Source organism: Bos grunniens, chromosome 25 (genome assembly GCF_055505025.1).
Source record: "Bos grunniens cultivar Pamir isolate PY7600 chromosome 25, Bosgru_T2T1.0, whole genome shotgun sequence".
In the NCBI taxonomy this organism is placed as follows: Eukaryota; Metazoa; Chordata; class Mammalia; order Artiodactyla; family Bovidae; genus Bos; species Bos grunniens.
Window position 1 is genome coordinate 14851676 of NC_141189.1, and position 26220 is coordinate 14877895.

At 45.0% G+C, this 26220-nt stretch overlaps 1 protein-coding gene across 7 annotated transcripts in view; it reads right to left on the reverse strand.

The window, feature by feature from the left end:
* Positions 1–10353: 10353 nt before the first annotated feature.
* The window catches only part of LOC147345052 (uncharacterized), a 29587-nt gene continuing 13720 nt past the window's right edge, over positions 10354–26220 (reverse strand). For 3 of the 7 annotated variants that reach the window (XR_015154515.1, XR_015154516.1, XR_015154513.1), the window contains one exon: positions 23378–25466. Coding sequence is in view for 1 of the 7 variants with exons in the window: in XM_086374736.1 (XP_086230862.1) it covers positions 12553–13501; positions 14520–14599 (1029 nt within the window). In the remaining 6 variants the exon portion in view is untranslated. Of the gene's footprint in view, positions 13502–14519; positions 14600–19594; positions 25467–25555; positions 25791–26220 lie in introns of those variants that run through there. The other 4 variants (XR_015154517.1, XR_015154518.1, XM_086374736.1 and 1 more) reach the window with 3 other exon arrangements.

Consider the following 26220-nt stretch of genomic DNA (forward strand, 5'->3'; position numbering starts at 1 on the left):
CCAACCAATTCTTAAAATCAGCGATAAAAAAGATAACCCAGGAGACCTCTCTGGGATGGAAGGAGGCTTTATCAATAGCTCTCCACCACACCCGAATTGCCCCTCAGGAAGAGATTGGTCTTAGTCCTTCTGAGATGCTATATGGGGGACCTTTTCTTTACGTCAATGACCTCTTCCTAGATCCAGAATCTCAGACCCTCCAGTCTTATACCATGGCCGTTGGTCAATTCCAACAGGATATATGCTTGTGGGGTGTCAACTAGGACACAAAAGATTCTAAGGAGTCACTGCCATATGCCCCAGGGACTCAAGTCCTAATTAAAGTCTGGAAAGATGGGTCCCCAAAGGCTCAACTCCAGCCCACATGGAAGGGTCCCTACCCTGTAATACTTTCTACCCCCACAGCAGTCAAGGGACCAGGACATGACTCCTGGATTCACTACTTACGAGTCAAGCCGTGGAAGAAAACAGAAGAGGATACTCAATACACCTGTGAGCCCCTGGGAGATCTTAGATGCCTATTCAGGACTACCAATGAGTGTCATTCTAATGAACACCCCCAAAATCTAGTTTCTGGGGATAAGGTTTCTCAGGACAGCTCTAAAGAACCAACACAGCTTGGCAGGGGTTGTATTCCAAAACAGACAGGAGATAGATCTTCTGATCCCTGAACAAGGAGGGACTTGAGCCATCCTGGTGATGGGAATTTGGAGTTGGCTAATGCCCCTAACTAGCCCTTGTTATGCCATATTGATGCTGCTTATGATTGCTCCATGTTTTATCAATTGTCTAACCCATTTTGTCTCTACCCAGGTCAACAAGCTACAACATGCAGTGCCAGTTCAACAAGGATATATAAAGTTACAACCGACCATGGAAAATATTGCTCACCCTTAGATGGACACCGCTATAAGGACTCTGAGGCCTGAGACTGGCAAGAGGGGGAGGCCCAATGCCCTTCGCCATACCAGTTCAGCAGGAAGTAGCCAGAAAGACCTTGACGCCCCTATTCCCAAAGAACTGGGCCTCCCATCTATTGAGGGGGAATGTTAGGTAGTTCGAATAGGAAAAAGGAGTCCAGAAGGGCAGTGGCTAAAAGACAAGGAAGGGAAAAGCCCACGAAAATAGAACAGAGGAAGGTCTGAGGACTGGAGTGAAGACTTCAGGTAGAGCAAACAGCACTCCTGGCTGGCCCAATTTACATAGGGCAGGCCCAGAGGGAGGAAAAAAACATATAAAATGAGGAGCCAAAGCGCTGGGGGTCTCTCTCACCCGCTCATGTCCGTGCTCGCTCTCTCTTTCCTCTTTGCGTCTTTTGGGTTGGCATGCCCTCACGCCATGAGGATGTATTTTCCTTTTATTTTCTAAATAAAACGGAGCTGTAACAGTGATCTGGCCGAGAGCTGAGAGCTGTAACACGGTCTTTCGAGAGCTGAGACACGTTCTGTCCAAGGGCTTTAATATCTGTCACTTTAAATTTTTGTTGTGACGAGACAGAACCAAGGAAATTACACACTGCCCTGACGTTTCATCACATCAGATCAGATCAGTTGCTCAGTCGTGTCCGACTCTTTGTGACATGAATCGCAGCACGCCAGGCCTCCTTGTCCATCACCAACTTTTGTTCATAAGTAGTCTCAATTCTACACTTTATTCAGATAAGAGCCTTTAAATCAATTTTATATGACCTGGAGTGGTGTCTATCCTCTGTTGTTATAGAAAGAGGAAATTCCTGAAAATTTTTTCTCTTGCAACATTCTCAAGACTCAATACCTGCTTTCCATTAGCACCTACATAAAAGGAAGGCCTTCTACGGAAAGGAAAAAGGCAGATGCTAGTTCTAAACCAGAGGAGTAAGGGACATGTAACTTCTTACTTGAAGCACCTGATAGAAGTTAGCACCCTTGGGACTTACCTGATGATCCAGTGGCCAATGGATCCCATGGTCCCAATGCCAGAGGCTGGGGCGGGGGCGTTCGATCCCTGGTCAGGGAACTAGATCCTGAATGCCAAAACTAAGACCCAGTGCAGTAAATAAATAAAAAGAAATATTTAATTATTTTTTTTAAGTTAGCACCTTCAGGTCATCTCATCTCTCCCTGATCTACCCCTGACACGTCTCACAATCCGGAACAACCCTGTCTATTTCCTCTCAGGAATGCCTGGGGTAGACTGAATAACAAAGCACTGCCATCAGCATCCCCAGGAGAGACATTCCCCGCTCCCAGCCCCAGCAAGCCAGGCACAGCTGGGTAGTGCTTTGCCAGATCCAGCCATGCTGACATGTATAGCTCTGCTCTGTCCATTTCAATGACTGGAGAGTATCCCATTGCATGAATTACACCACACAAAGGTCTTGATTTCACCCTTTCCTTTGAGCATTTAGGTGGTTTCCCGATTTCACTTTACCATCAGCACATTCTTCACATGCCTCCTGACCTTTGGCTCACACATGATACTTTCCCCAGGTGTTTCCTCAAGATGGAGCTGCTGGGACTGGAGAGTCTGTTCATCTTCCCCTTTTCGACTTTCCTGTCCCTTTCCCTGTTCATCTTTCCCAGGCACTCTCCATGAGGTTGTGCACACGGGCGTTTTTAGTCCCAGCTACTCCATATGAACTGACTTATTTGAAAAGACCCTGATGCTGGGAAGGATTGAAGGCGGGAGGAGAAGAGAACAGAGGATGAGATGGTTGGATGGCATCACGGGCTCAATGGACATGAGTTTGAGTAAACTCCGGAAGTTGGTGATGGACAGGGAGGCCTGGCGCGCTGCAGACCATGGGGTCGAAAAGAGTCGGACACAATTCAGTGACTGAAATGAACTGAACTGAACTGACTACATGAAAGCTAAAGAAAATCGCCCAGCCACCAGCCCCTCTCTGGACCCAGCCCAGGCCCATGCCTCTCCCCTTTGACCACCTCTGCTTGTGTCTGCTTCACAAAGATGTCTTGCTAATTTTCATCTTGACTAGATCTTTCTGAATCTTTTCTCTTCATACGTTTCATTCATCTTCATTGTATGTCTAAAGCATGGAGTCATGATGCTATTTGACTGTAAGTCTGCCCTAAGTCTGTGACTTTTCTATGCATCTCCCCCATCCCACAGCACCCTTCTGTTACCGAGTCCAAGCTCTCTCTACTCACTACACAATAGTCCACTTAACAGAGAGAGGTGTCAAGGCAAGTAATACAACTTTACCAGGAAAGCTGGCTGACTGACAAGATGGCAGACTAATGTCTCAAGATAACCATCTTTATCAGGGTCTGGATGCCAGGTTCTTTTATAGAATATGGGGGGATGGGAGGATTAAAGTAAAAAGGCCATTAATCTTGCAGCTATCTTCTAGAATGGCCAATCTTGGGGAGGGTATGAGTTAATGTCTTCCTTCCTGTAGCCATCCACAGGTGAACATGGTCCTGAACAAAGGTGTTTTGGTTTAACCTTCTGGCAGAGGGGCTGGGTTCCCTGAGGCAGGCTATTTTGTATGGACAGTATCCTTTTACTTAACAAAAGCAATGAGAAGCAAAGGTTAAAGTAAAAGAAACAGATCTAACATGGAGTCAGTTCTTCCCTGTAACTTTTATACTGGTAATCTTGCTCCTGGGCCCCAGAAATACCTTCCCAGGCTTCTCTTGGAGGCTGCATAGTTCTTTCTCCTGTTCTCTGGGTCATGTTTCTAAGCTTGGCTCAGATGTCAGCTCTTTTGTTTCCTGATGGGACAAAACTTCCTCCTGGGATAGCTGCTGTCGACCACATTTGCAGTCAGGGCCCTGACCTGGAGGTCTGGCTGCCTGGCATGAGCCAAACTGTGAGTCTGGCAGCCAGTCCTCCTTTCATAACCACAGTGACCTGGACCTTACCCCATAAGTGAGAGAATACAGGTTATCACTTGAGTAAAGGTGATCTGGGACCTTTAGAGTGCTCCCTGGATTCCTACCGCTTGATCACATTAGTAACAGCACACTCTCCCCGCTCCCCCCACTCCCAGCAGAATTTCTGCTCTGGAAGACTGTAAAGTGGACTTATTTGTTCTCTGCTACAGATGAGCAAACTGAAGCTGAATGAGAGGCAAGGTGAAATGACTTGCTCAGGGAAACACACCCAAAACTTCATTGTCCATTTTTTTTTTTTTTTCACAGCTTGCAGGATCCTGTGGGCTTCGCAGGTGCCTCTTAGTGGTAAAGAACCTGCCAATGCAGGAGACATAAGACATGGGTTTGATCCCTGGGTCAGGAAGATCCCCTGAAGTAGGGCAAGGAAACCCACTCCAGTATTCCTGCCTGAAGAATCCATGGATAGAAGAGCCTGGTGGGCCACAGTCCATAGAGTTGCAAAGAGTTGGATATGACTGAAACAACTTAGCATGTACACATGCACACAGGATCTTAGTTCCCTGACCAGGGATTGAAGCCCGGACCTGGCAGTGAAAGGGCCAAGTCTTATCAACTGGACCACCGGGGAGTTCCCTACATTTACCATTGTTGATGGCACATCATCCAGAAGACTTTTTAATGTTTAGAACAGAAAATAATAGAACAAGCTCCGCCTAGTGGTGAGGTGCATCACCACAAAGTTCCATTCGGTTCAGTTCAGTTCAGTTGCTCAGTCACGTCCGACTCTTTGCGACTCCACGGACTGCAGCATTCCAGGCCTCCCTGTCCATCAACAAATCCTGGAGTTTATCCAAACTCATGTCCATTGAGTCGGTGATGTCATCCAACCATCTCATCCTCTGTCGTCCCCTTCTCCTCTCACCTTCAATCTTTCCCAGCATCAGGGTCTTTTCAAATGAGTCAGCTCTTCCCATCAGGTGGCCAAAGTATTGGAGTTTCAGCTTCAGCATCAGTCCTTCCAATGAACACCCAGGACTGATCTCCTTTAGGATGGACTGGTTGGATCTCCTTGCAGTCCAAGGGACTCTCAAGAGTCTTTTCCAACACCACAGTTCAAAAGCATCAATTCTTCGACGCTCAGCTTTCCTTATAGTCCAACTCTCAAATCCATACATGACTACTGGAAAACCTAGATGGACCTTTGTTGGCAAAGTAATGTCTCTGCTTTTTCATATGCTGTCTAGGTTGGTCATAACCTTCCTTCCAAGGAGTCTTTTGATTTCATGGCTGCAGTCACCATCTGCAGTGATTTTGGAGCCCCCAAAAACAAAGTCTGACACTGTTTCCACTGTTTCCCATCTATTTGCCATAAACTGATGGGACCAGATGCCATGATCTTAGTTTTCTGAATGTTGAGATTTAAGCCAACTTTTTCACTCTCCTCTTGCACTTTCATCAAGAGGCTCTTTAGTTCTTCTTAACTTCCTGCCATAAGGGTGGTGTCATCTGCATATCTGAGGTTAATGATATTTCTCACAGCAATCTTGATTCCAGCTTGTGCTTCATCCAGCTCAGCATTTCTCATGATGTACTCTGCATATAAGTTAAATAAGCAGGGTGACAATATACAGCCTTGACGTACTCCTTTTCCTATTTGGAACCAGTCTGTTGTTCCATGTCCAGTTCTAACTGTTGCTTCCTGACCTGCATACAAATTTCTCAAGAGGCAGGTCAGGTGGTCTGGTATGCCCATCTCTTGAAGAATTTTCCACAGTTTATTGTGATCCACACAGTCAAAGGCTTTGGCATAGTCAATAAAGCAGAAATAGATGTTTTTCTGGAACTCTCTTGCTTTTTCGATGATCCAGCAGATGTTGGCAATTTGATCTCTGGTTCCTCTGACTTTTCTAAAACCAGCTTGAACATCTGGAAGTTCACAGTTCACGTATCATTGAAGCCTGGCTTGGTGAATTTTGAGCATTACTTTACTAGCATGTGAGATGAGTGCAATTGTGCAGTAGTTTGAGCATTCTTTGGCATTGCCTTTCTTTGGGACTGGAATGAAAACTGACCTTTTCCAGTCCTGTGGCCACTGCTGAGTTTTCCAAATTTGCTGACATACTGAGTGCAGCACTTCCACAGCATCATCTTTCAGGATTTGAAATAGCTCAACTGGAATTTCATCACCTCCACTAGCTTTGTTCACAGTGATGCTTCCTAAGACTGACTTGACTTCACATTCCAGGATGTCTGGCTCTAGGTGAGTGATGACACCATCATGATCATTTGGGTCATGAAGATCTTTTTTGTACAGTTCTTCTGTGTATTCTTGACACCTTAATATCTTCTACTTCTGTTAGGCCCATATCATTTCTGTCCTTTATTGAGCTCATCTTTGCATGAAATGTTCCCTTGGTATCTCTCATTTTCTTGAAGAGATCTCTAGTCTTTCCCATTCTATTGTTTTTCTCTATTTCTTTCCACTTATCACGGAGGAAGGCTTTCTTATCTTTCCTTGTTATTCTTTGGAACTCTGCATTCAAATGGGTATATCTTTCCTTTTCTCCTTTGCTTTTCACTTTCCTTCTTTTCACAGCTATTTGTAAGGCCTCCTCAGATGGCCATTTTGCTTCTTTGCATTTCTTTTTCTTGGGGATGGTCTTGATCCCTGTCTCCTGTACAATGTCATGGACCTCTGTCCATAGTTCATCAGGCACTCTGTGTATTAGATCTAGTCCCTTAAATCTATTTCTCACTTCCTATAATTGTAAGGGATTTTATTTAGGTCATACCTGAATGGCCTAGTGGTTTTCCCTACTTTCTTCAACTGAAGTCTGATTTTGGCAATAAGGAGTTCATGATCTGAGCCAAAGTCAGCTCCCAGTCTTGTTTTTGCTGACTGTATAGAGCTTCTCCATCTTTGGCTGCAAATAATATAATCAGTCTGATTTCAGTGTTGGCCATCTGGAGATGTCCATGTGTAGACTCTTCTCTTGTGTTGTTGGAAGAGGGTATTTGCTATAACCAGTGTGTTCTCTTGGCAAAATTCTGTTAGCCTTTGCCCTGCTTCATTCTGTACTCCAAAGCCAAATTTGCCTGTTACTCCAGGTGTTTCTTGACTTCCTACTTTTGCATTCCAGTCCCCTATAATGAAAAGGATATCTTTTTTGGGTGTTAATTCTAAAAGGTCTCGTAGGTCTTCATAGAACTGTTCAGCTTCTTCAGTGTTACTGGTCAGGGCAAAGACTTGGATTACCATGATATTGAATGGTTTGCCTTGGAAACAAACAGAGATCATTCTGTCATTTTTGAGACTGCATCCAAGTACTGCATTTCAGACTCTTATGTTGACTATGATGGCTACTCCATTTCTTCTAAGGGATTCTTGCCCACAGTAGTAGATATAATGGTCATCTGAGTTAAATTCACCCATTCCAGTCCATTTTAGTTTGCTGATTCCTAAAATGTTGACGTTCACTCTTGCAATCTCCTGTTTGACTACATCCACTTTGCCTTGATTCATGGACCTGACATTCCAGGTTCCTATGTGGAAGGTTGCTGTTGAATCACGCGAATACACCGGGATTCTTGGCCCCCGGAGGAGAAGAATTCAATCCGGGGCCAGAGACGAGGCTTGATCGCTCAGAGCTTTTGTGTAATAAAGTTTTATTAAAGTATAAAGGAGATAGAGAAAGCTTCTGACATAGGCATCAGAAGGGGGCAGAAAGAGTACCTGCTTGCTAGTGTTAACAATGAGGTTATATAATCCAAAGAATGTCTGGAGGTTGTAAAGACCTCATCAGACCTACTCCCATAATTTACATTTTAAGATAACACTGTCCTCAGGCAGGATACATCCTTGTAAAGACCAGGTCTACTCTCATAATTAACATTTTAAGATAACAGAAGGTTGAATCCAAAGACTGTCCTTAGGCAGGATACATTATTGTTATATAATCCTAAGGAATGTGGAGAAAGAAAAAAAAGTTTGTCCTTTCTTCCTCCTTGAGAATTCCAGACCCCTCTCTCCTTGGGGACCCCTAGACTCCCTATTAACCTGCCTAGGAAATGACTCTCTCATTCCCCCCTTTTCTTTTAGAATTATGTTGCCTAGGGAAAAGGGGCGTCGTTCTCGTTCCATAACTGCTTCCGAGCTGACAGGGGGCATTGTCCCTAAATTGGTGAGGCAACATATTCTCCTAATCCTCATATTGAGGATATCTGATCCAGGGTCCCCAAATAGTAGTTGGAGGAAGCTACAGCAGTAGCAGGAGTTTGAGCAACCATTTGTAACTTAAAAGCTTTCATGCGGCTAGAAACAAATCCAGTTATACAATTACAGATGCAGGGAGCAAACAGCAAGAACAAAACAACCAGAATTATTGTAATTAAGATAGTTGTCCACCATGGGGAACTAGTTAACGTCTCCCAAAGTGAGGCAATTGAGGCTTCAGGAGTATCTATGGCCCTAATCATCTTGTTCATGTGGTTAGTAAAATGAGTAACATTCGTGCTCATATCAGGTATATATGTACAGCATTGGGTATGAATAATGGCACAAGTTCCTCCTTGTGCAGCTGTCAGAATATCTAGAGCCAATCTGTTTTGTAAAACCACCTTTCTAATTTGTGCTTGTTCAGCATTAAGAGCTGAAATAGCCTTTTGAGAATCTTGTAATGCCTGTTGAGTAAAATTATCAAAGCATCCACTCGTAACATAACATCTGTAGTTCCCAAAGAGGGAACAAACGCTGCAGCCAAATAATCATACCAATGAAATACAGACCTTGCCCACCGAGTTCTAAGGTGGGGTAAATTGGCAGGCTTTTCTGGAAGCTCTGAAAATATAAAGCCATGAGTAAAGGCTAGACCCAGGGTGCATCTCCCTATCCAACCAGGGGGAAGCCATGCCCATAGGTAAGAGCCACATATCCAATAAGTCCCGTTTGGAGCAAGCCAGCGCGACTGAGATATCCAGTCCCAATTCGTGTCTGGCCAGACAAAGGGAGAACCTGAACTGGGATTGGAAAACATGGGAATGATTACATTGCATGTTTCCTGAGACAAAAATCCCAATTGTTTCCAATCATTGTAATTAAGTTGTTGGCTAACTTTTGGGGACGGCTCTGTTTGTTCCCAGCATATAGAGGCAGTAGATATTAAACGTCCTTTTTCAGGAGTTAGCCATATAACCTCATCCCATATTTGATAAACGTCAGGTAAAAAACCATTAGATCTAGACCTATTTACCTTATATGTAGCAAAATAGTCATTGAACTGAGACAATGTATAACCAAAATTAAAAGTCACATTATGTCCATAGTTAGAGTACAAAGTGTTGCACCAGTCCATTTTAGGGTTGGTAATTGTCATCAGATGAAGAAGAGGCATCGCATGTGATTGTTGTCGAAGGTATTCACAGACTTGGAGAAAGTCTTTTACTTGAAGTGGGGATGTCCACCACGGGAAGCCTTCCACTGATGAAGAGGGGAGTGCTCCACAGACCCAGCAGTTAGACCGATTGTGGAATGCAGAATAGGAGTGAGCCCAGGACAGGAAGACATTGTCTTGAGGATCCAACGGCAGACTCAGGATTTTTGGAGTCAGCATGTCACGCGTATGTTCCTCGGTTCTTTGTCTCATCACAACAAAGATTTGGAGCAACGGACATTAAAGCCCTCAGCACATCACAGCTCTCGGGTCTTGGACAAACCGTATTACAGCTCTTAGGCAAATCAGTGTTACAGCTTCATTTTATTTAGAAGATAGCAGGAGAATCCAAGACTCGAAGAGAAGAGAGTGGAGGAGTGCGTGGGGAGGGAGAGAGAGAGAGAGAAAGAGAGAGAGAGAAAGAGAGAGAGAGAAAGAGAGAGAGCGCGCGCGCGCATGCACGCAGGAGAGAGTCCGATAGAAAGCGCTTTGGCTCCTCCTTTTACATGTTTTTTCCTCCACTTGGGCCTGCCCTATGCATATTGGGCTTAGCCAGGAGTGCTGTTTGTTCTGTTTGTTTTGCCTGAAGTTTACACTCTGGTCCTCGGACCTTCCTTGTCTTTTAGCCACCGCCATTTTGGACTCTTTTTCCCTATTCTACCTACCTAACAAGCAGAAGTAGACTCACATAGATTATCAGGCCCATCCGCTGCCCTTTGCTTAACCCTAGAGCTCGGGTCAGAGCCACAAGCTCCGCTAACTGAGCACTGGTTCCCTGGGGGAGAGATTTTGCTTCCAAAACCTGTTCAGCAGTCACCACGGCGTAACCTGCTTTACGCTTTCCATCCCAAACAAAAGAACTGCCATCTGTAAATATTTCCATGTCAGGATTGTCTAATGGGGTATCCTTTAGATCCTCCCGAGCTGCATAGTTTAAAGTTAGGAATTGAGAACAATCGTGATCAGGTGTTTCATTTTCCTTCTCAGGAAGGAAAGTGGCAGGATTTAAATTTCCACAAACTTTAAGCTTAGTTACTGGTCCTTCTAACAACAATGACTGATACTTAAGAAGCCTACTGTCTGTCATCCAAATATTAAACTTAGAATTTAATATTCCACTCACATCATGAGAAGTCAGTACAGTAAGGTTTCGTCCATTAATTATTTTTAAAGCTTCAGGTGCTAATAAAGCCGCTGCCCCAATTACTCTTAGGCAGTGGGGCCACCCACATGAAACTACATCTAATTCTCTGCTTAGATAAGAAATAGGTTGCTGGTGAGGCCCTCGGGGTTGTGTCAAAACTCCCAATGCCACACCTTTTCTTTCAGTGACAAACAAATTAAATTTGACCCTGTGGGCAAGCTCAGAGCTGGAGCTTGCAGGAGAGCAGTCTGAAGAATCTTAAAAGCCTTTTGAGTTTCTGGAGACCAAACCAGTTTGTCGGTTTGGGTCTGCCGAGTTTCAGCTATAAGTTTATATAAAGGCCGGGCAAGTTCCCCATAACCCGGAATCCAAATGCAACAGTAACCTGTGATTCCCAAAAATCCTCTCAATTGTCTTAAAGTCATAGGTAGGGGGTGATTTAGTATAGGTTTAATTCTCTCAGGGCCTATGGCCCTAGTCCCTTCTGATATGATTAGGCCCAGATATCTAACCGATTGTTGACAAAGCTGAGCCTTTTCTCTTGATGCCTTGTAACCACAGTCTGCCAGAAAGTTTAAGAAATCTTCTGAGGCTCGCGAACAAGCTTCCTCTGTCTCAGCACAGAGCAAAATATCATCTACATATTGTAACACCACTGCTTCAGAGCTATTAAAGTTTTGTAGATCCCGTGACAAACTTTGTCCGAATAAGTGAGGACTGTCACGAAATCCCTGGGGCAAAACTGTCCAGGTTAACTGAGAAGCTGGCTGCGTAGGGTCTTCAAAGGTAAATAGAAATTTCTTCCACCAAAGGCACTGAATAGAAAGCATCCTTAAAATCAATTGCTGAGAAATATTTGGCCCGTTCAGGAATTTCAGACAATAGAGTATAAGGATTAGGCACCACGGGGTGTAAAGGAACGACAGCCTCATTTATTATTCATAAATCTTGAACTAGTCTTCATTTACCATTCGATTTCTTTATACCCAAAATAGGAGTGTTGCAAAGATTGTTACAGGGAATTAATAGTCCCTGCTCCTTTAAATTTTCGATGATGGGTTTTAACTCTTCCTTAACTTCAGGTTTCAGTGGATACTGCTTCTTATGTGGAAATACGTGCGGGTCTTTGAGCTTAACAACTACAGGATTAGCATTTTGTGCTCGACCCACAGATTTTCCATCAGCTCATACTCTAGGATTTACATTTTGTTCAACTAAAGGGAGAGAAAGGAAGGGCTCCATATTCATGAAAACAGAGGCATGGACCTTGCTCAGTATATCCCTTCCCAAAAAGGGTGAGGGAGATTCTGGCACGATCAGAAACTAGTGTGAAAACAGCACAGAATCCCAGTTGCAAGATAAAGAATAGCAGAAATAATACCTTTTGGCTCGTCCAGACAGTCCCATTACAGAAGCGGATAGGGAAGAAAGTGGGCCAGGGGCTTCAGTAAGCACAGAATAAGTTGCCCCAGTATCTAAAAGGAAATCGACGGATTGGCCCCTGACAATTAATACCCGGGGTTCCTCAGGTGTAATTAGGACAGGAGCTTGTGTGGGGACCCCCGGGCACCTTCAGTCCTGATTGTCTTGAGAGTCCGACCCCGGAGACCTACGCCTCTGGGGGTGGTCTCTCTTCCAGTGTGGTCCTTTGCAGACCGGACATGGAGCCGGCGGGGGGGGGGGGGGGGGGGGGGCGGCGGCTTAGATGCCTGAGGGCAATCCCGCTTGAGGTGCCCCTCCTTTCCACAGTAATAGCAAGCCCATCCCTTTTCACCTGCGTCCCTCTGGGCATTTTTCTCAGGCTGTTTAAGAACATTTTTCATAGCCATGGCGAAGGCTTCCGCCTTTTCCTTTGTCTTTTTTTGCCTTTCTTTCTTTTCCTCATATTCCCTACCATAATAGACTGTCTGAGCCAGTTGTAACAGAGTATCTAAAGACTGATTTGGTCCATACGCCTGTTTTAATAGCTTACAGCAGATATCTGGAGCCAACTGAGTGAGAAATCTGTTCTTTAAGATCACTTTTCCCTCTTCACTTTCAGGATCAATCTCAGTGAATCTGCAAAGGCCTTCTCTCAGTCTATCTAGGAATTTACCAGGAGCTTCCTTCTCCTCCTGTTCTATGTCTGCCAATTTGCCATAGTTTAAAGGCTTAGAACGCGCCTAAGTCCTTCAAGAATACATCTAACAAAATGACTCTGATCCCATCTTCCTTTAGCTGTGTTGTAGTCCAAGTCTGGTTCTATAGTTGGGACCGCCTGATTCCCAGTGGGGAGGGCCACTATCTCGTTCTCCCTCTTCCCTACTGATTCATTACCAAGCCATTCATCCCCATAAGCAACCGCTTTTCCCAAAACTCGAGTCTTTGACTTGGGAGTCAGCGTTTGTCCCAAGATATACATCACATCCTTCCAAGTGAGGTCATAAAGCATAGTAACACCTTTAAAAGCTCTAATATATTTTTCTGGGTCCTCTAAATAGTCTCCCAGATCCTCCTTGATTCTTTGTATTTCTTGATAAGAGAAAGGCTTATTAACTCTCACAGACTGATTATTTCTCCCTGTGGGTGTTTCATAAAGAGGCAACAGCTTGTGTGGCTGTTCCTCAGTCTCTTTGGCTGCTCTGCGCATATGATCCCAGGGATAGACTGGAGAAACCTGTTTTTCCTCTTCTCTTTGTCTCCTGTCCTCCATCTCATCTCTTACTTCGATGGTCTGAGTTTCTACTGAAACCAGAGTAGTCTGAGGTCGTACTGAGACAGGAGATGTAAAGGAGGGAGCTGAAGGTTTCACACCCAAATCTATACCCTTAGGACATAAGTCTGGCATATTTCGCAGAGAGAAAAAGGGCAACACATATGCTACTTCTACCCATTTCCCTTGTTCCTTACAGAACCGGTCTAATTGTAGAACAGTATTATACTTAAGAGACCCTCCAACCGGCCACCGTTCACCATCCTCCAGTGGATACCGTGGCCATGCAGTATCACATAGGAAGACCAGGTGTGTCTTCTTTAAGCCCTGGGGATCAAATCTATCCCAGTTTTTCAGGATACAGTTCAAAGTGAGTGAGGCTGGAATTGTTAGCTCCCATCTGTAAGAGAGAAAAAAAGCGACCAGCACCATTTTTTTTTACCAGAGGTGTCCCTCCCTGCTCTAGATGGGGGTGTAGACAGACGTTACACCGAAAGCTTTTCCTTCCTGGTCGGACTTAGTCTGTCCCTTACCGACGCAGGTGCAGTCCGGGTCCCTCCTGGTTCTACCACCGAAATGGGGTGGGGATGTACCAGGGGTAGACTTGATAGCATCCCTACTTGACGTCCAGCTCTTCACCTTTAATCTTGCTTGCCTCTGATGTCACCCAGGGTGAATCAGAGTAACCTTCCAGAATGCCTCCCAAGCTAAGACTACTAGGGGAAACATTCGTCACCTGAGTGCCTGTGCACGACCCTGAGTATTTCCTGACCACAATAAGACTGACACGAACATAAAACTGAGATGTTCTTTCCAAGCATCACCACACCAGTATAATAGCGTCCTCTGATCCATTAAGAGCCGGCATTACCAAAGGAAAAAAAACCCATCGCAGTCCCAATCTGAGTAACCTTTAACCTCAGAGATGTTCTGGGAGCTAGAGCTCCATCTAGCTTCCGAACTTTCGATTCCTAGCGAGGCTAGGCGCTTTCTTGACTACCAATTCAAGTTTGGGACCTAAGCCACAGTACACAATAACAGTATAGATCACAAGTCCCTTGAAAGTCTATGATCCGATAGATTAGGTTAGTACTTCTAATTCCCAAGGAGTTATGAAATGGTCAGAGAGTGGAAAGTTTGACCGAGAAAGGAGAGTTCGGTCCACACGCTTTGCCCATTTCTGGTTGGTTCCCGAAGGAGACATTGGGTGCCTCTTGGCATTGACAGGTCGGTATAACCCCTGACAGGTTTCTGCCATAAGCCGTATGAGATCACCGTGGAACCGCAGAGCAGGGCTCCTTACTTGCTTCACGCAGGGCATGCCATTCATTCACACAAGCACACGGTAGAGTTAGTAAAGTACAGCAGAAAATGTGTTCGCTAAGAGAACAAATAACTAAAGCTCCAAGCATCCTTACCTTGTCCTGAAGGATCCTGGATGAGCCCCCAAGATGAAAGGTTGTCGTTCAATCACGCGAATACACCGGGATTCTTGGCCCTGGAGAAGAATTCAATCCTGGGCCAGAGACAAGGCTTGATCGCTCAGAGCTTTTGTGTAATAAAGTTTTATTAAAGTATAAAGGAGATAGAGAAAGCTTCTGACATAGGCATCAGAAGGGGGCAGAAAGAGTCCCCGCTTGCTAGTGTTAACGATGAGGTTATATAATCCAAAGAATGTCTGGAGGTTGTAAAGACCTCATCAGACCTACTCCCATAATTTACATTTTAAGATAACACTGTCCTCAGGCAGGATACATCCTTGTAAAGACCAGGTCTACTCCCATAATTAACATTTTAAGATAACAGAAGGTTGAATCCAAAGACTGTCCTTAGGCAGGATACATTATTGTTATATAATCCTAAGGAATGTGGAGAAAGAAAAAGTTTGTCCTTTCTTCCTCCTTGAGAATTCCAGACCCCTCTCTCATTGGGGACCCCTAGACTCCCTATCAACCTGCCTAGGAAATGACTCTCTCATATGCAATATTGCTCTTTACAGCATCGGACCCTGCTTCTATCACCAGTCACATCCACAACTGGGTGTTGTTTTTGCTTTGGCTCTGTATCTTCATTCTTTCTGGAGTTATTTCTCCACTGATCTCCAGTAGCATACTGGGCACCTACTGACCTGGGGAGTTCATCTTTCAGTGTCCTATTTTTTTGCCTTTTCATACTGTCCATGGGGTTCCCAAGGCAAGAATACTGAAGTGGTTTGCCATTCCCTCCTCCAGTGGACCACATTTTGTCAGAACTCTCCACCATGACCCATCTGTCTTGGGTGGCCCCACACAGCATGGCTTCGTTTCATTGAGTTAGACAAGGCTTTGGTCTATGTGGTTAGATTGGTTAGTTTTCTGTGATTGTGGTTTCTATCTGTCCGCCCTCTGATGCCCTCTCTCAGTGCCTACCATCTTACTGGGGTTTCTCTTACCTTTGACGTATCCCTTTCATAGCCTGTCAGAAAATCTGCTAAATACCTGACCTGTGTCCACTGGAGGAGGGAATGGCAAACCACTTCAGTATTCTTGCCTTGGGAACCCCATGGATAGTATGAAAAGGCAAAAAAATAGGACACTGAAAGATGAACTCCCCAGGTTCATTCATTGGCACAAATAAGATTAAGGACAGAAGAACCCCCACCAGCTTGGATAACAGCTACTGGGGCTCTGCAGATAGAGTCTTTGGGACATACAGAGGAGTAGACTCCCCAGAGTTCCTCAATTGCACCTACTGCCCCTTGCCTGTTCACTGGAGGTTTGAGGAAAGAAGAAATGAGAGATTGTAAAGGAATTCAGATTTTGTTAGGCATATGTGCCTCCAGCCACAGGAGCGAGACCTACCTTAACTGGAGGTCTTCTGGAATTTGAGACTGAGCTACATGAACTTTCTGCTGAGTTTGTTATTAGCTGTCCCAGTTTCCAGCACATTGGGCTTGTCACTTCCCCCACACTGGGTTTTCTTCGTGTTCAGCTCCCACCGTAGGAGCTTTCGCCGAGTTAGGCTCCTGCTGTGCTTGGCCTCCTCCTTGCGGGGGCTGTGCCGAGGTTGTTTCAGCCAGGTTAAATCTGAGCCACGGCATGAAAGATGTCAGGGGAGTGTGTAATTTCCTCGGTTCTGTCTCATCACAACAAAAATTTGAAGTGACGGATATGTTAAAGCCCTCGGACAGAATGTGTCTCAGCCCTCAGACAGACCGTGTTACAGCTCTCAGCTCTCGGACAGATCAGTGTTACAGCTCCATGTTACACCTCAGTTTTATTTAGAAAATGAAAGGAAAATACATCCTCGAGGCATGAGGGCATGCCGACGCAAAAGACATGGGGGGAGAGAGAGAGAGCACCCGCGTGTGCATGAGCACGGGAGAGACTGGACCCTGGCCCTTTGGTTCCTCTTTTTATGTTTTTTTTCCCTCCCCTTGGGCCTGCCCTATGTAAATCGGGCCAGCCTGGAGTTCTGTTTGTTCTACCTGAGGTCCTCACTCTGGTCCTTGGACCTTCCTTTGCCCAATTTTTGCAGGCTTTTCCCTTCCTTGTCTTCTAGCCACTGCCCTCCTGAACTCCTTTTTCCTATTATAACTACCTAACATGAAAGTTCTGCCCAGAGTTGAAACTTATTCTATCTTCTGTTACTAAAAACTCTTCTTGGGGATGAGATACTGACACATGCAATAGCATGGAGTATCTCAAAAACATGATACTGAACAAAAGAAACGAGGCACAAAAAAGCACATTGTCATTCTATTTATTTGGAATTCTAGAAAAGCCAGATCTACTCTATGGTGACACAGCGTTGATCAATGTTTGCCTGAGGCCAGGGATGGAGGCAAGATAGACTGGGCAGACTGGTGGGAAAGTTCTTTTTTCTTTGGTTGCGCCACATGGCTGGCTGGATCTTAAGTTTCCAGACCAGGGATCAAAACTGTGCCCCCTGCAGTGGAAAAGCCAGGGATGTCCAAAAGTTCTGTGTTTTGATGGTGCTGGCAGGTATTCAGGTACACACATTTGTCAAGCCTTATCAAACTGTACACTGAGAACAAGTGTGTACTTCATCATTTGTAAACTATACCTCAAGAGAATTTGTTTTAGACAATTGGGGGAAAAGTCCTTGCAACTATTTCTACAAGGTGAGGAAAGGTCTTTTCAGACACTCAGACTTGTCTTTAGATCTTGTAAAAATAATCTTTAACTTCTAAAATATTTGTTATTTTAATTAGTTGTTATACTTGATAATTCTTGTCCTGGTACTGACACTAAAATAGTAATTGATATTTCTAGTGACATCCCTGTATTCCTAAAATACACACACACTCTAAGGACGAAAACTGGCAGTTCCTTCTTCTCTATATATGTATGAATGTGTAATGAAACCCATGACTCTGCAATTCCTTGTTTGAACATGAGTTTGAATGTCTTTGAGAGGTAGTATAACAGAGTGACTAAGAGCATAAACCTCTTACCAGATTCAGATTCTACCTCTGTTCCTTACTTAACTTTTCTGTGCCTCAGTCACTCTAATTCTAACATGAGAATAATTGCAGTTGTTGGAGAAGTGAATGAGTTAATTCATGGAAAACACCCAGGTAAGTACTTGGCATGATAGTCAGGCTAGTTATGCTGGAGTAACTAACAACAATCTCAGTTGTTTGAAATAGTAATAAGCATTTTTTTTGCTTTTTTATATATTTATTCAATTAGAAATTGCCAGGTTTATGGTGCACATTTCTCAAATAAAATTAGATTATAATAATTAGCATGATTCCAAATATGCTAATTTATAGGTAAAGTAATGCCAAAGTTAAATTTGAGACATATCATGAGAAGAAACTGGAAAAAAGTTTGAATTTATAAAAACACAAAATTACTCCTTAATTTTGCTGCAGGTTTTCGTCTGATCTTGGAGAGTCACTACTTCCATTTGTCTTTGTGTTCCCATCTATAAAACTGTGGTCATTATACTTGACACTGCCTTTCTTAAGAGGGTGTTATGAGGATGAATACAGTAATACGTTGTGGTAGAAACAATAAAGGTTTATATCTCACTCATGCCACACATCCATCAGAGGTTGGAAGAGAGGCATTTATCATCCTAAGTCACTCAGGAACTTAGGCTGATGGAAGTTCCATTTGGACACATGCTTCCAAGATCACAAGGCAGGAATAAGGGATGTGGCAGGTCAGGCACTGGCTCTTAAATTTTCTGTTATCTAAATCTCCTTGGGGGGAATTCCCTGGCAGCCTAATGGTTCAGACTCCATGCTTCCACTGCAGGGGGCATGGGTTCGCTCCTTGGTCTGGAAACTAAGATCCTACATGCCACAGCAAAAAAAAAAAAAAAAAATCAATCAATCAATCAATAAAGCTCATTTGGCAAAAAGAGTCATATGGTCACACCTAACTTCCAAGGGGCATGGATCAAGTGTCTAGAAAAGGGCAACACCAGAAAAATGTTTGGTGAAAAACACTAAAGATTACCAGGTTAACTATTACAATTCAACTTTAAAGTAAGTATAGGAGAACTCAATGAGGAGGTAACATTTAAGCCAAGACCTGGATCACTGAGAAGAAACTATGAGAACATTGCATGCAAAGTCCATAAAGCAGGAATGGGCTTGAAGCATTTGAGGAACAGGAAGATGACTCATGTTCAGAAAATGGTGAATAAGAGTGAGAGGTGGCACGGCTGGGACACACAGGTTCTTCAGGGCCATGGTAAGGAGTCTGAATTTTACTCCAAGGTGTACTGGGAAGTCACTGGAGGATTTTAACCAGGTAACAAGGTGTAATTTTTATAAAGACCCTTCATTCTGCTTGCTCCGAGGGATGAGCAAGCATGGAGGAAGGGAAATCAGTTAAGAAGCAACAGTCCAAGTGAGAGATGCCTGTGGTCTGGACCAGCAAAGCAGCAATAGAGGTGGAAAGGAGCAAACAAGGTCAAGATCAGTTTTGGAAGTAGAGCTGATGGTTGGGTTGTGGAGGGTGAAGGGAAGGAAGGAATCGAGAATGACTCCTAGGTTTCTGGCCTGAGAAGCTGAGTGGCTCTTGGGATGTAGATTTCTTCTGGAGTAGAAGCTGGTGGTAGTAAGTTTTCTGAATCAAGAGTTTTTATTTGTCCATATTAATAATGAGGTGCTTTTGATGTTTCAGGGTTGATACCACGTGGTTATGGTTGTTGTTCAGTTGCCAAGTCATGTCTCGTTGTTTTTAGATCCCATGAACTACAGCCCGCCAGGCTTCTGTCCGTGAGATTTGCCAGGCAAGAGTACTGGAGGGGGTTGCCATTCCCTTCTTCAGGGGATCTTTGTGACCCAGGGATTGAACCCGAGTCTCCTGCATTGGCAGGCGGGTTCCTTACCACTGAACCACCAGGGAAGCTGATCATGGAGGTAGTACTTCAGTATATGAATTTGGAGATCTGTGGAGTGCAAAACACTAGAGATATGAACTTGGGGACTGTATAAGTGTTCTACTGCTGCATAACAAGAAACCCACAAATCTAGCAGCTTACAACAACAAACATTTATTTTCTCATGGTTTCTGTTGGTTAGGAAATTGGGGGTGGCTTAGTTTGGTAATAATGGTTTGGGGTCTCATAAAGTTGTGGTCAAGATGTCAGCTGGAATGGAAGTCAACTGAAAGCTTAATGAGGGCTGGAGAATGGGCTGCCACACAGCTGTTGGCAGGAGGCTTCCATTTCTCACCCTGTGCCACTTCTATAGGCTTCTTGAGAACATGGCAGCTAGCTTCCCCTGAAGCATGCGATCCAAGAAACACCAATAGGCAGAAATTACACAATGACCTTGTCCTGGAAGCAACATACCATCAATTCTGCCATTGTTCATCTCACATAGACCAACCCTCATATGATATGAGGAGAGATTATAAAGAGATACAAGTTTCAAAAGATTCTCTTGGCATATACTGTACTAAGTCATGGAAATGGATGAGTTAATTTGGTGTGGTGAGGATATAGAACAGAGAACCCTGAGACACTCCCAACATCTGAAGATGGGACAAAAGAGAGGGAGCCAGAAGACAAGGCAGAGAAATGGCCAGTGAGGTTGGAGGAAAATGAAGAGGATGTAGCTTCATGGAAGCGAAGGCACTTCTCCTTGAACACCCAAGCCAAAGGTTACCCAGAGTAAGACTGCAAGGGAATTTGGATCTAAGAACGCAGAATTGATGATGATGACAAGTACTGGGTTGGCCAAAAGCTTCATTCAAGCTTTTTGGAAAGATGTTACAGAAACGTTTTGGCCAGCCTCAATAGTTTCCATGGAGTGTTAATCCTGTTTGGAGTACAGTGGGAGTAAACGGGATGGAAGAATCTGGTGACCCAGAACATAGAAAATTCTGATAAACTGTACTGTGGAGGGGAACTTGGGATGAGAGACTATGCTTCATGATGGATGATTCTGGGATGTGTTGGAATACTTCACAATAGTGATTTAATGGACTTCCCTGGTTGTCAGGCAGTAAAGAGTCTGTCTGCAATGAAGATTCCCTGGAGAAGGAAATGGCAAAGCACTCAAGTAGTCTTGCCTGGGAAATTCCATGACAGAGGAGCCTGGCGGGCTACAGCCCATGGGGTCATAAGAGTTGGACACGACTAAGCGACAAATATTGGACACTGCATTTAGTGGTTCAATACTAGGGCAAATAGTGTCCATGCCAGAGGAGGGTTCACTGCGAGAACAAGTCCTTTCCTGATGGGAGTTTTGTCACTGTTTCTTCAGGCCATTCTACTTTATTGACAGCAATTTAACACACTATTTTGTTTGGAAGTACCAGACTTTCCAGAACAAGATGCACCAGCAATGCTAAGGTGTGAGCTGATACACTGGGGTATGAGTTCACAAAATAGATACAACCTCTGTTTAAGGTACTGGCACAGGTTGGTACCCTACAGACACAGGCATTGGAATAAATTCTATTACATATACCTTATGGAAAAGAAAACAGGGTGTGTGTATACATATGTATGTATAAAGTGAAGTGAAAGTTGCTCAGTCGTGTCCGACTCTTTGCGACCCCGTGGACTGTGCAGTCCATGGAATTCTCCAGGGTAAAATACTGGAGTGGGTAGCCTTTCCCTTCACCAGGGGATCTTCCCAACCCAAGGTTTGAACCCAGGTCTCCTGCATGGCAGGCGGATTCTTTACCAGCTGAGCCACAAGGGAAGCCCATGTATAATGATGAGAGTGCATTCTCAATTACTGAGGTTATTCTGTGTAAGGAATGATCCTGCATTATCACCAGGTATTAAAAAGCATGAACTATCTGCTTGCAATTGTACTTATCTGTAACTTCTGGCCTCGTTTCTCCTCCACAACCCATATACACCCAGTGACAGTGTACCAAGCGGTCATCTCTGGCCCCGCACCTGGGCATCAGGGTAGCGGGTAAGCAGGCTGGCACACTGAGTAGCAGGGACACCCCTGGAAGCCTCCTGACATAGCAACAACTTTGCAGGGGCCATGGAGGTGCACTGGAGGGGGATACAGTGCTGACCAGCGCCCTGCATACCCTGTCTTGGAAGGTGGCTCCACTCCGCAGTTACAGGGGGCAGGGGATGAAGTGCTGCTTCTGATTTACTATCTAGGAGGGTGGGATGGGGGGCAGACTGGGGTGCTGTCAGGCCTTCCACTTGGCCTTTGTCAATACTCCAAGGCAGTTCCAATATCCCCCCTCATTTAGTTCACCATCATTGTGATCAAGATTGGAGGAACCTTCCCAGCAATGTCATAGGATTGAGTCCAGATCTCCTTTCCAGAACATTATGCCCTGATCCCAGACCAGGAGCCTCACCCTCTCTCAATAAACCCTCCCTATCTAGCTTTACCTCCACACTTTGGTCTCACAGACTTAACTCTGTTCTTTCACACGCTCGCCCTTTCTGTCAGGACACATGCGGTGGCTCCTGCAATGCTCCACGATTGAGCTCTTTGCTCACAGCGGTGCTTGTACTTCCCTGCGCATCCTGTGCCAAGACCTGACCCAGTTATTGGTCTGGGGCCAGAGGGGAGGAGGCTTGCGATCTAGAGGAGGACGTCCTGTGAGGCAGCCTCCTCAGGTGAGATCCTTTTTCTTAAACCAAGTTGTTTGTGTATTTGTCTGCTCTGGGTCTTAGTTGTAGCATGCGGGATCTAGTTCCCTGACCAGGGATGGAACTCTGTTCTCCCACACTGGGAGCGTGGAGTCTTGGCCACTGGACCAGCAGGGAAGTCCCCTCAGGTGAGATCGTCATCTGTGGTTTCTGTCAAGAGGGGGCTACTCTCCAGGCAGGTAGGGCTTCTTTAACTGGTTAGAGGATTCAGGTAAAGCTGGGGTTCAAGAGGTTCAGGTTCAACCACCCAAAGGTCCACATCTCACGTCTCAGCTCTCAGTCCTTCCCTATGAGCCTCATAGGACTCACATCATAAGCTCTGGCGGCTTATGGTTCAATGCCGGGCCCAGTTTTCAGTGCAGTCTTCCTACAACTACAGGAGATGAAGGTCTCTGTCAACAGTGCCAAGTAGGCCTTGAGGCTTCACTGGGCCCTCAACTGCTACTTGGCTGGAGATAGCCTGTCATTCTTTTTCTTGAAGTGTCTCTGGGAACTTAGCAAACCCAGTCAGCTTAAAATTACAGTCCTTAAAATTAACCTTACTCACATTTCATTCCAGTTCTATGGCCTGGCCTATTATTTCCCCTTCCACCTGTAGCTTATCTCAATTCATAACAGGTAATCTTAGTGATTCCAGTGTTAGGGCACCTCAGGAGCTACGCCCTCCACTCACTGGAGTGACAGCAGGGCCCTTGTTGCTGAATGACTGCAAAGGTTGTCTAGTTCCAGAATCCTGTTCCAAGGGCTGACTTCCCAGAGCCACTTCCAGTTGGGTTTTCTTGAAAGCAGAGCTGAAGACAAAGGCCTATTGTTACTATTATTATTTTGGCCACCCTATGAAGCATGTAGAATCTCAGTTCTTCAACTAGGGATGGAACCCACACCCTGTGTAGTGGAAGGGCTGAGTCTTCCCCACTGGACCAGCAGAGAAGCCCCAGGACAAAGGCTGATTCCATGGAGGCACTGATTTGGAAAATGTGCCCTGAAGTATGGTAGCAGGAAGAGGACAACAGAGAAGAACGAAAAGGTAATATCAAAGTGCATAAACAAGGTCACACCTTGATCATACATAATGTCTCCCAGATTTCCATCCTATTGCAGGAAAGGCTGAAACACTTATGCAATGGTTCCTATCTCTCTTTGAATGGTGATGTCTCTAGATTATTAACAATGATTTCACTTCTACTTCTCAGCTTTATTAAAGAGGCAGAATTGAGCTATTCAGAGCCAGTAGGTGGTGAGCCTGTTTTCAGGGGTTTCAGTTCAGTTCAGTCGCTCAGTTGTGTCCGACTCTTTGTGACCCCATGGACCACAGCTTCCAGGCCTTCCTGTCCATCACCAACTGCTGGAGATTACCAAAACTCATGTCCATTGGGTTGGTGATGCCATCCAGCCATCTCACCCTCTGTCATCCCCTTCTCCTCCTGCCTTCAATCTTTCCCAGCATCAGGGTCTTTTCAAATGAGTCCACATCAGGTGGCCAAAGTACTGGAGTTTCAGCTTCAACATCAGTCCTTCCAATGAACACTCAGGACGGATCTCCTTTAAGATGGACTGGTTAGATCTCCTTGGAGTCCAAGGGACTATCAAGAGTCTTCTCCAACATCACAGTTCAAAAACATCAATTCTTCGGCGCTCAGCTTTCTTTATAGTCCAACTCTCACATCCATACACGATTACCGGAAGAACCATAGCCTTGACTAGACAGACCTTTGTTGGCAAAGTAATGTCTCTATTTTTTCATATGCTGTCTAGGTTCATCAATACATTCCTTCCAAGGAGTAAGCGTCTTTTAATTTTCATGGCTGCAGTCGCCATCTGCATCTCCAAGTCAGTTCTGATTTGGAGCCCAGAGAAATAAAGTCAGCCACTGTTTAGACTGTTTCCCCATCTGTTCACCATGAAGTGATGGGACTGGATGCCATGATATTAGTTTTCTGAATGTTAAGCTTTAAGCCAACTTTTTCACTCTCCTCTTTTACTTTCATTAAGAGGCTCTTTAGTTCTTCTTAACTTCCTGCCATAAGGGTGGTGTCATCTGCATATCTGAGGTTACTGCTATTTCTCATGGCAGTCTTGATTCCAGCTCGTGCTTCATCCAGCCCAGCATCTCTCATGATGTACTCTGCATATAAGTTAAATAAGCAGGGTGACAACATGCAGCCTTGATGTACTCCTTTTCCTATTTGGAACCAGCCTGTTGTTCCATGTCCAGTTCTAACTGTTGCTTCCTGACCTGCATACAGGTTTCTCAAGAGGCAGGTCAGATGGTCTGATAGTCCCATCTCTTTCAGAGTTTTCCAGTTTGTTGTGATCCACACAGTCAAAGGCTTTGGCATAGTCAATAAAGCAGAAATAAGATGTTTTTCTGGAATCTCTTGCTTTTTCGAGGATCCAGCGGATGTTGGCAATTTGATCTCTGGTCCTCTATGCCTTTTCTAAAACCTGGTTGAACATGTGGAAGTTCACAGTTCATGTATTTCTGAGGCATTGCTTGGAAAATTTTGAGCATTACTTTACTGGTGTGTGAGATGAGTGCAATTGTGCGGTAGTTTGAGCATTCTTTGGCATTGCCTTTCTTTGGGACTGGAATGAAAACTGACCTTTTCCAGTCCTGAGCCCACTGCTCAGTTTCTGAAAATTGCTGGCATACTGAGTGCAGCGCTTTCACAGCATCATCTTTTAGGATGTGAAATAGCTCAACTGGAATTTCATCACCTCCACTAGCTTTGTTCGTAGTGATGCTTCCTAAGGCCCACTTGACTTCATGTTCCAGGATGTCGGCTCTAGGTGAGTGATCACATGGATTGGTCACTGGTAATTGCGTTTTCAGGGAACTCAGCTTGGACTGAAATCAGAGGTTACCAAAGAGGGTGGGACATGGGCCACCAGAGGCATCTGCTATACCATGTGATCAACTGCTCACATGAGGACCTTAGAAGGGCTCTAGCTAGTGAGGTGCCCAACAGCGTAAGCTTTGAGCTTCAGGCTTTAATCTGCCTTTGTGGAGGAACTCACATTTGTCCTGGAGGGAATGGCTGAGGCAGTGAGCTCTCCACACAGGGTGTATCCTCCTTCCCTGGTTCCCCGCTACTTGGAGTTCCAGCGTCTCTCTCAGGCACATCCTGCCTGCTCCTCTGGCTCTCCAGTATTCTATGCGTGAACTGAAAGGCAACTGGGGAGCACCAGTCTTGCCGTGGGCTTCACTGGGATCTTGCTGAGATTTAAGGCTGGTTCTCTTGTCAGTTGTCTTGTTAGATAAACTAGAGTGAGGGAGAAAACCTGGAGTTAGCAATTTGTAGACAGGAAGCAATGCCGGGGAGGGGAGGTGGGGAGAGGCGGCCTTAGTTACCTGTCAAGGAAGAACCCCTCCCTCACGGCCATTTCAGATTTTTCAATAGTTCACCGGAGAGCCGATGAATTAGCCATCTGCTGGCCAATGCAGGCAAGTCCTCTGACAGATCTTTAAAGGAAAGGTTTGGGGACTTCCCTGGTGGTCTGGTGGCTAAGACTTCATGCTCCCAATGCAGGGGGTGTGGGTTTGATCCCCAGTAAAGGACGAAGATCCCACATGCCACAACTAAGGCCTGGCACAAAGAAACAAACAAATAAATATGAAAATATAAGTAAGTAGAGGACAGTTTCAGAAGAAAAGCAGGAATTACAGAGCAGTGTCCATGAGAGACAGAACTCAGCAATTTCCCTGCATTTGTTAGCTTGGTCTCCCCTTTCTCCGTGTGTAGACGCATCCTTAGGATAGAAAGAGTCTGTGTGCCCACCTTTGCAAGCAGCAAAGAGAAAGCTGGTTTCATTCCCACCAGGGTTGGTGGCTGTGGGGGAGAAGATTCTCCCAAGGGGGAAGTGGGTGGTGGCAGCAACTGAGGAAGAGAAAAGGGGACACAGAAGTGGAGAGGTTCCAGAAGAAAAGCTACAGAATGGTGGGCGATCCCTGACAACAGTCAGGGTGTGGTTTTAGAATAGCTTTCAGGCTGAAAAACTGGGGGAGGAGAGCTCAAT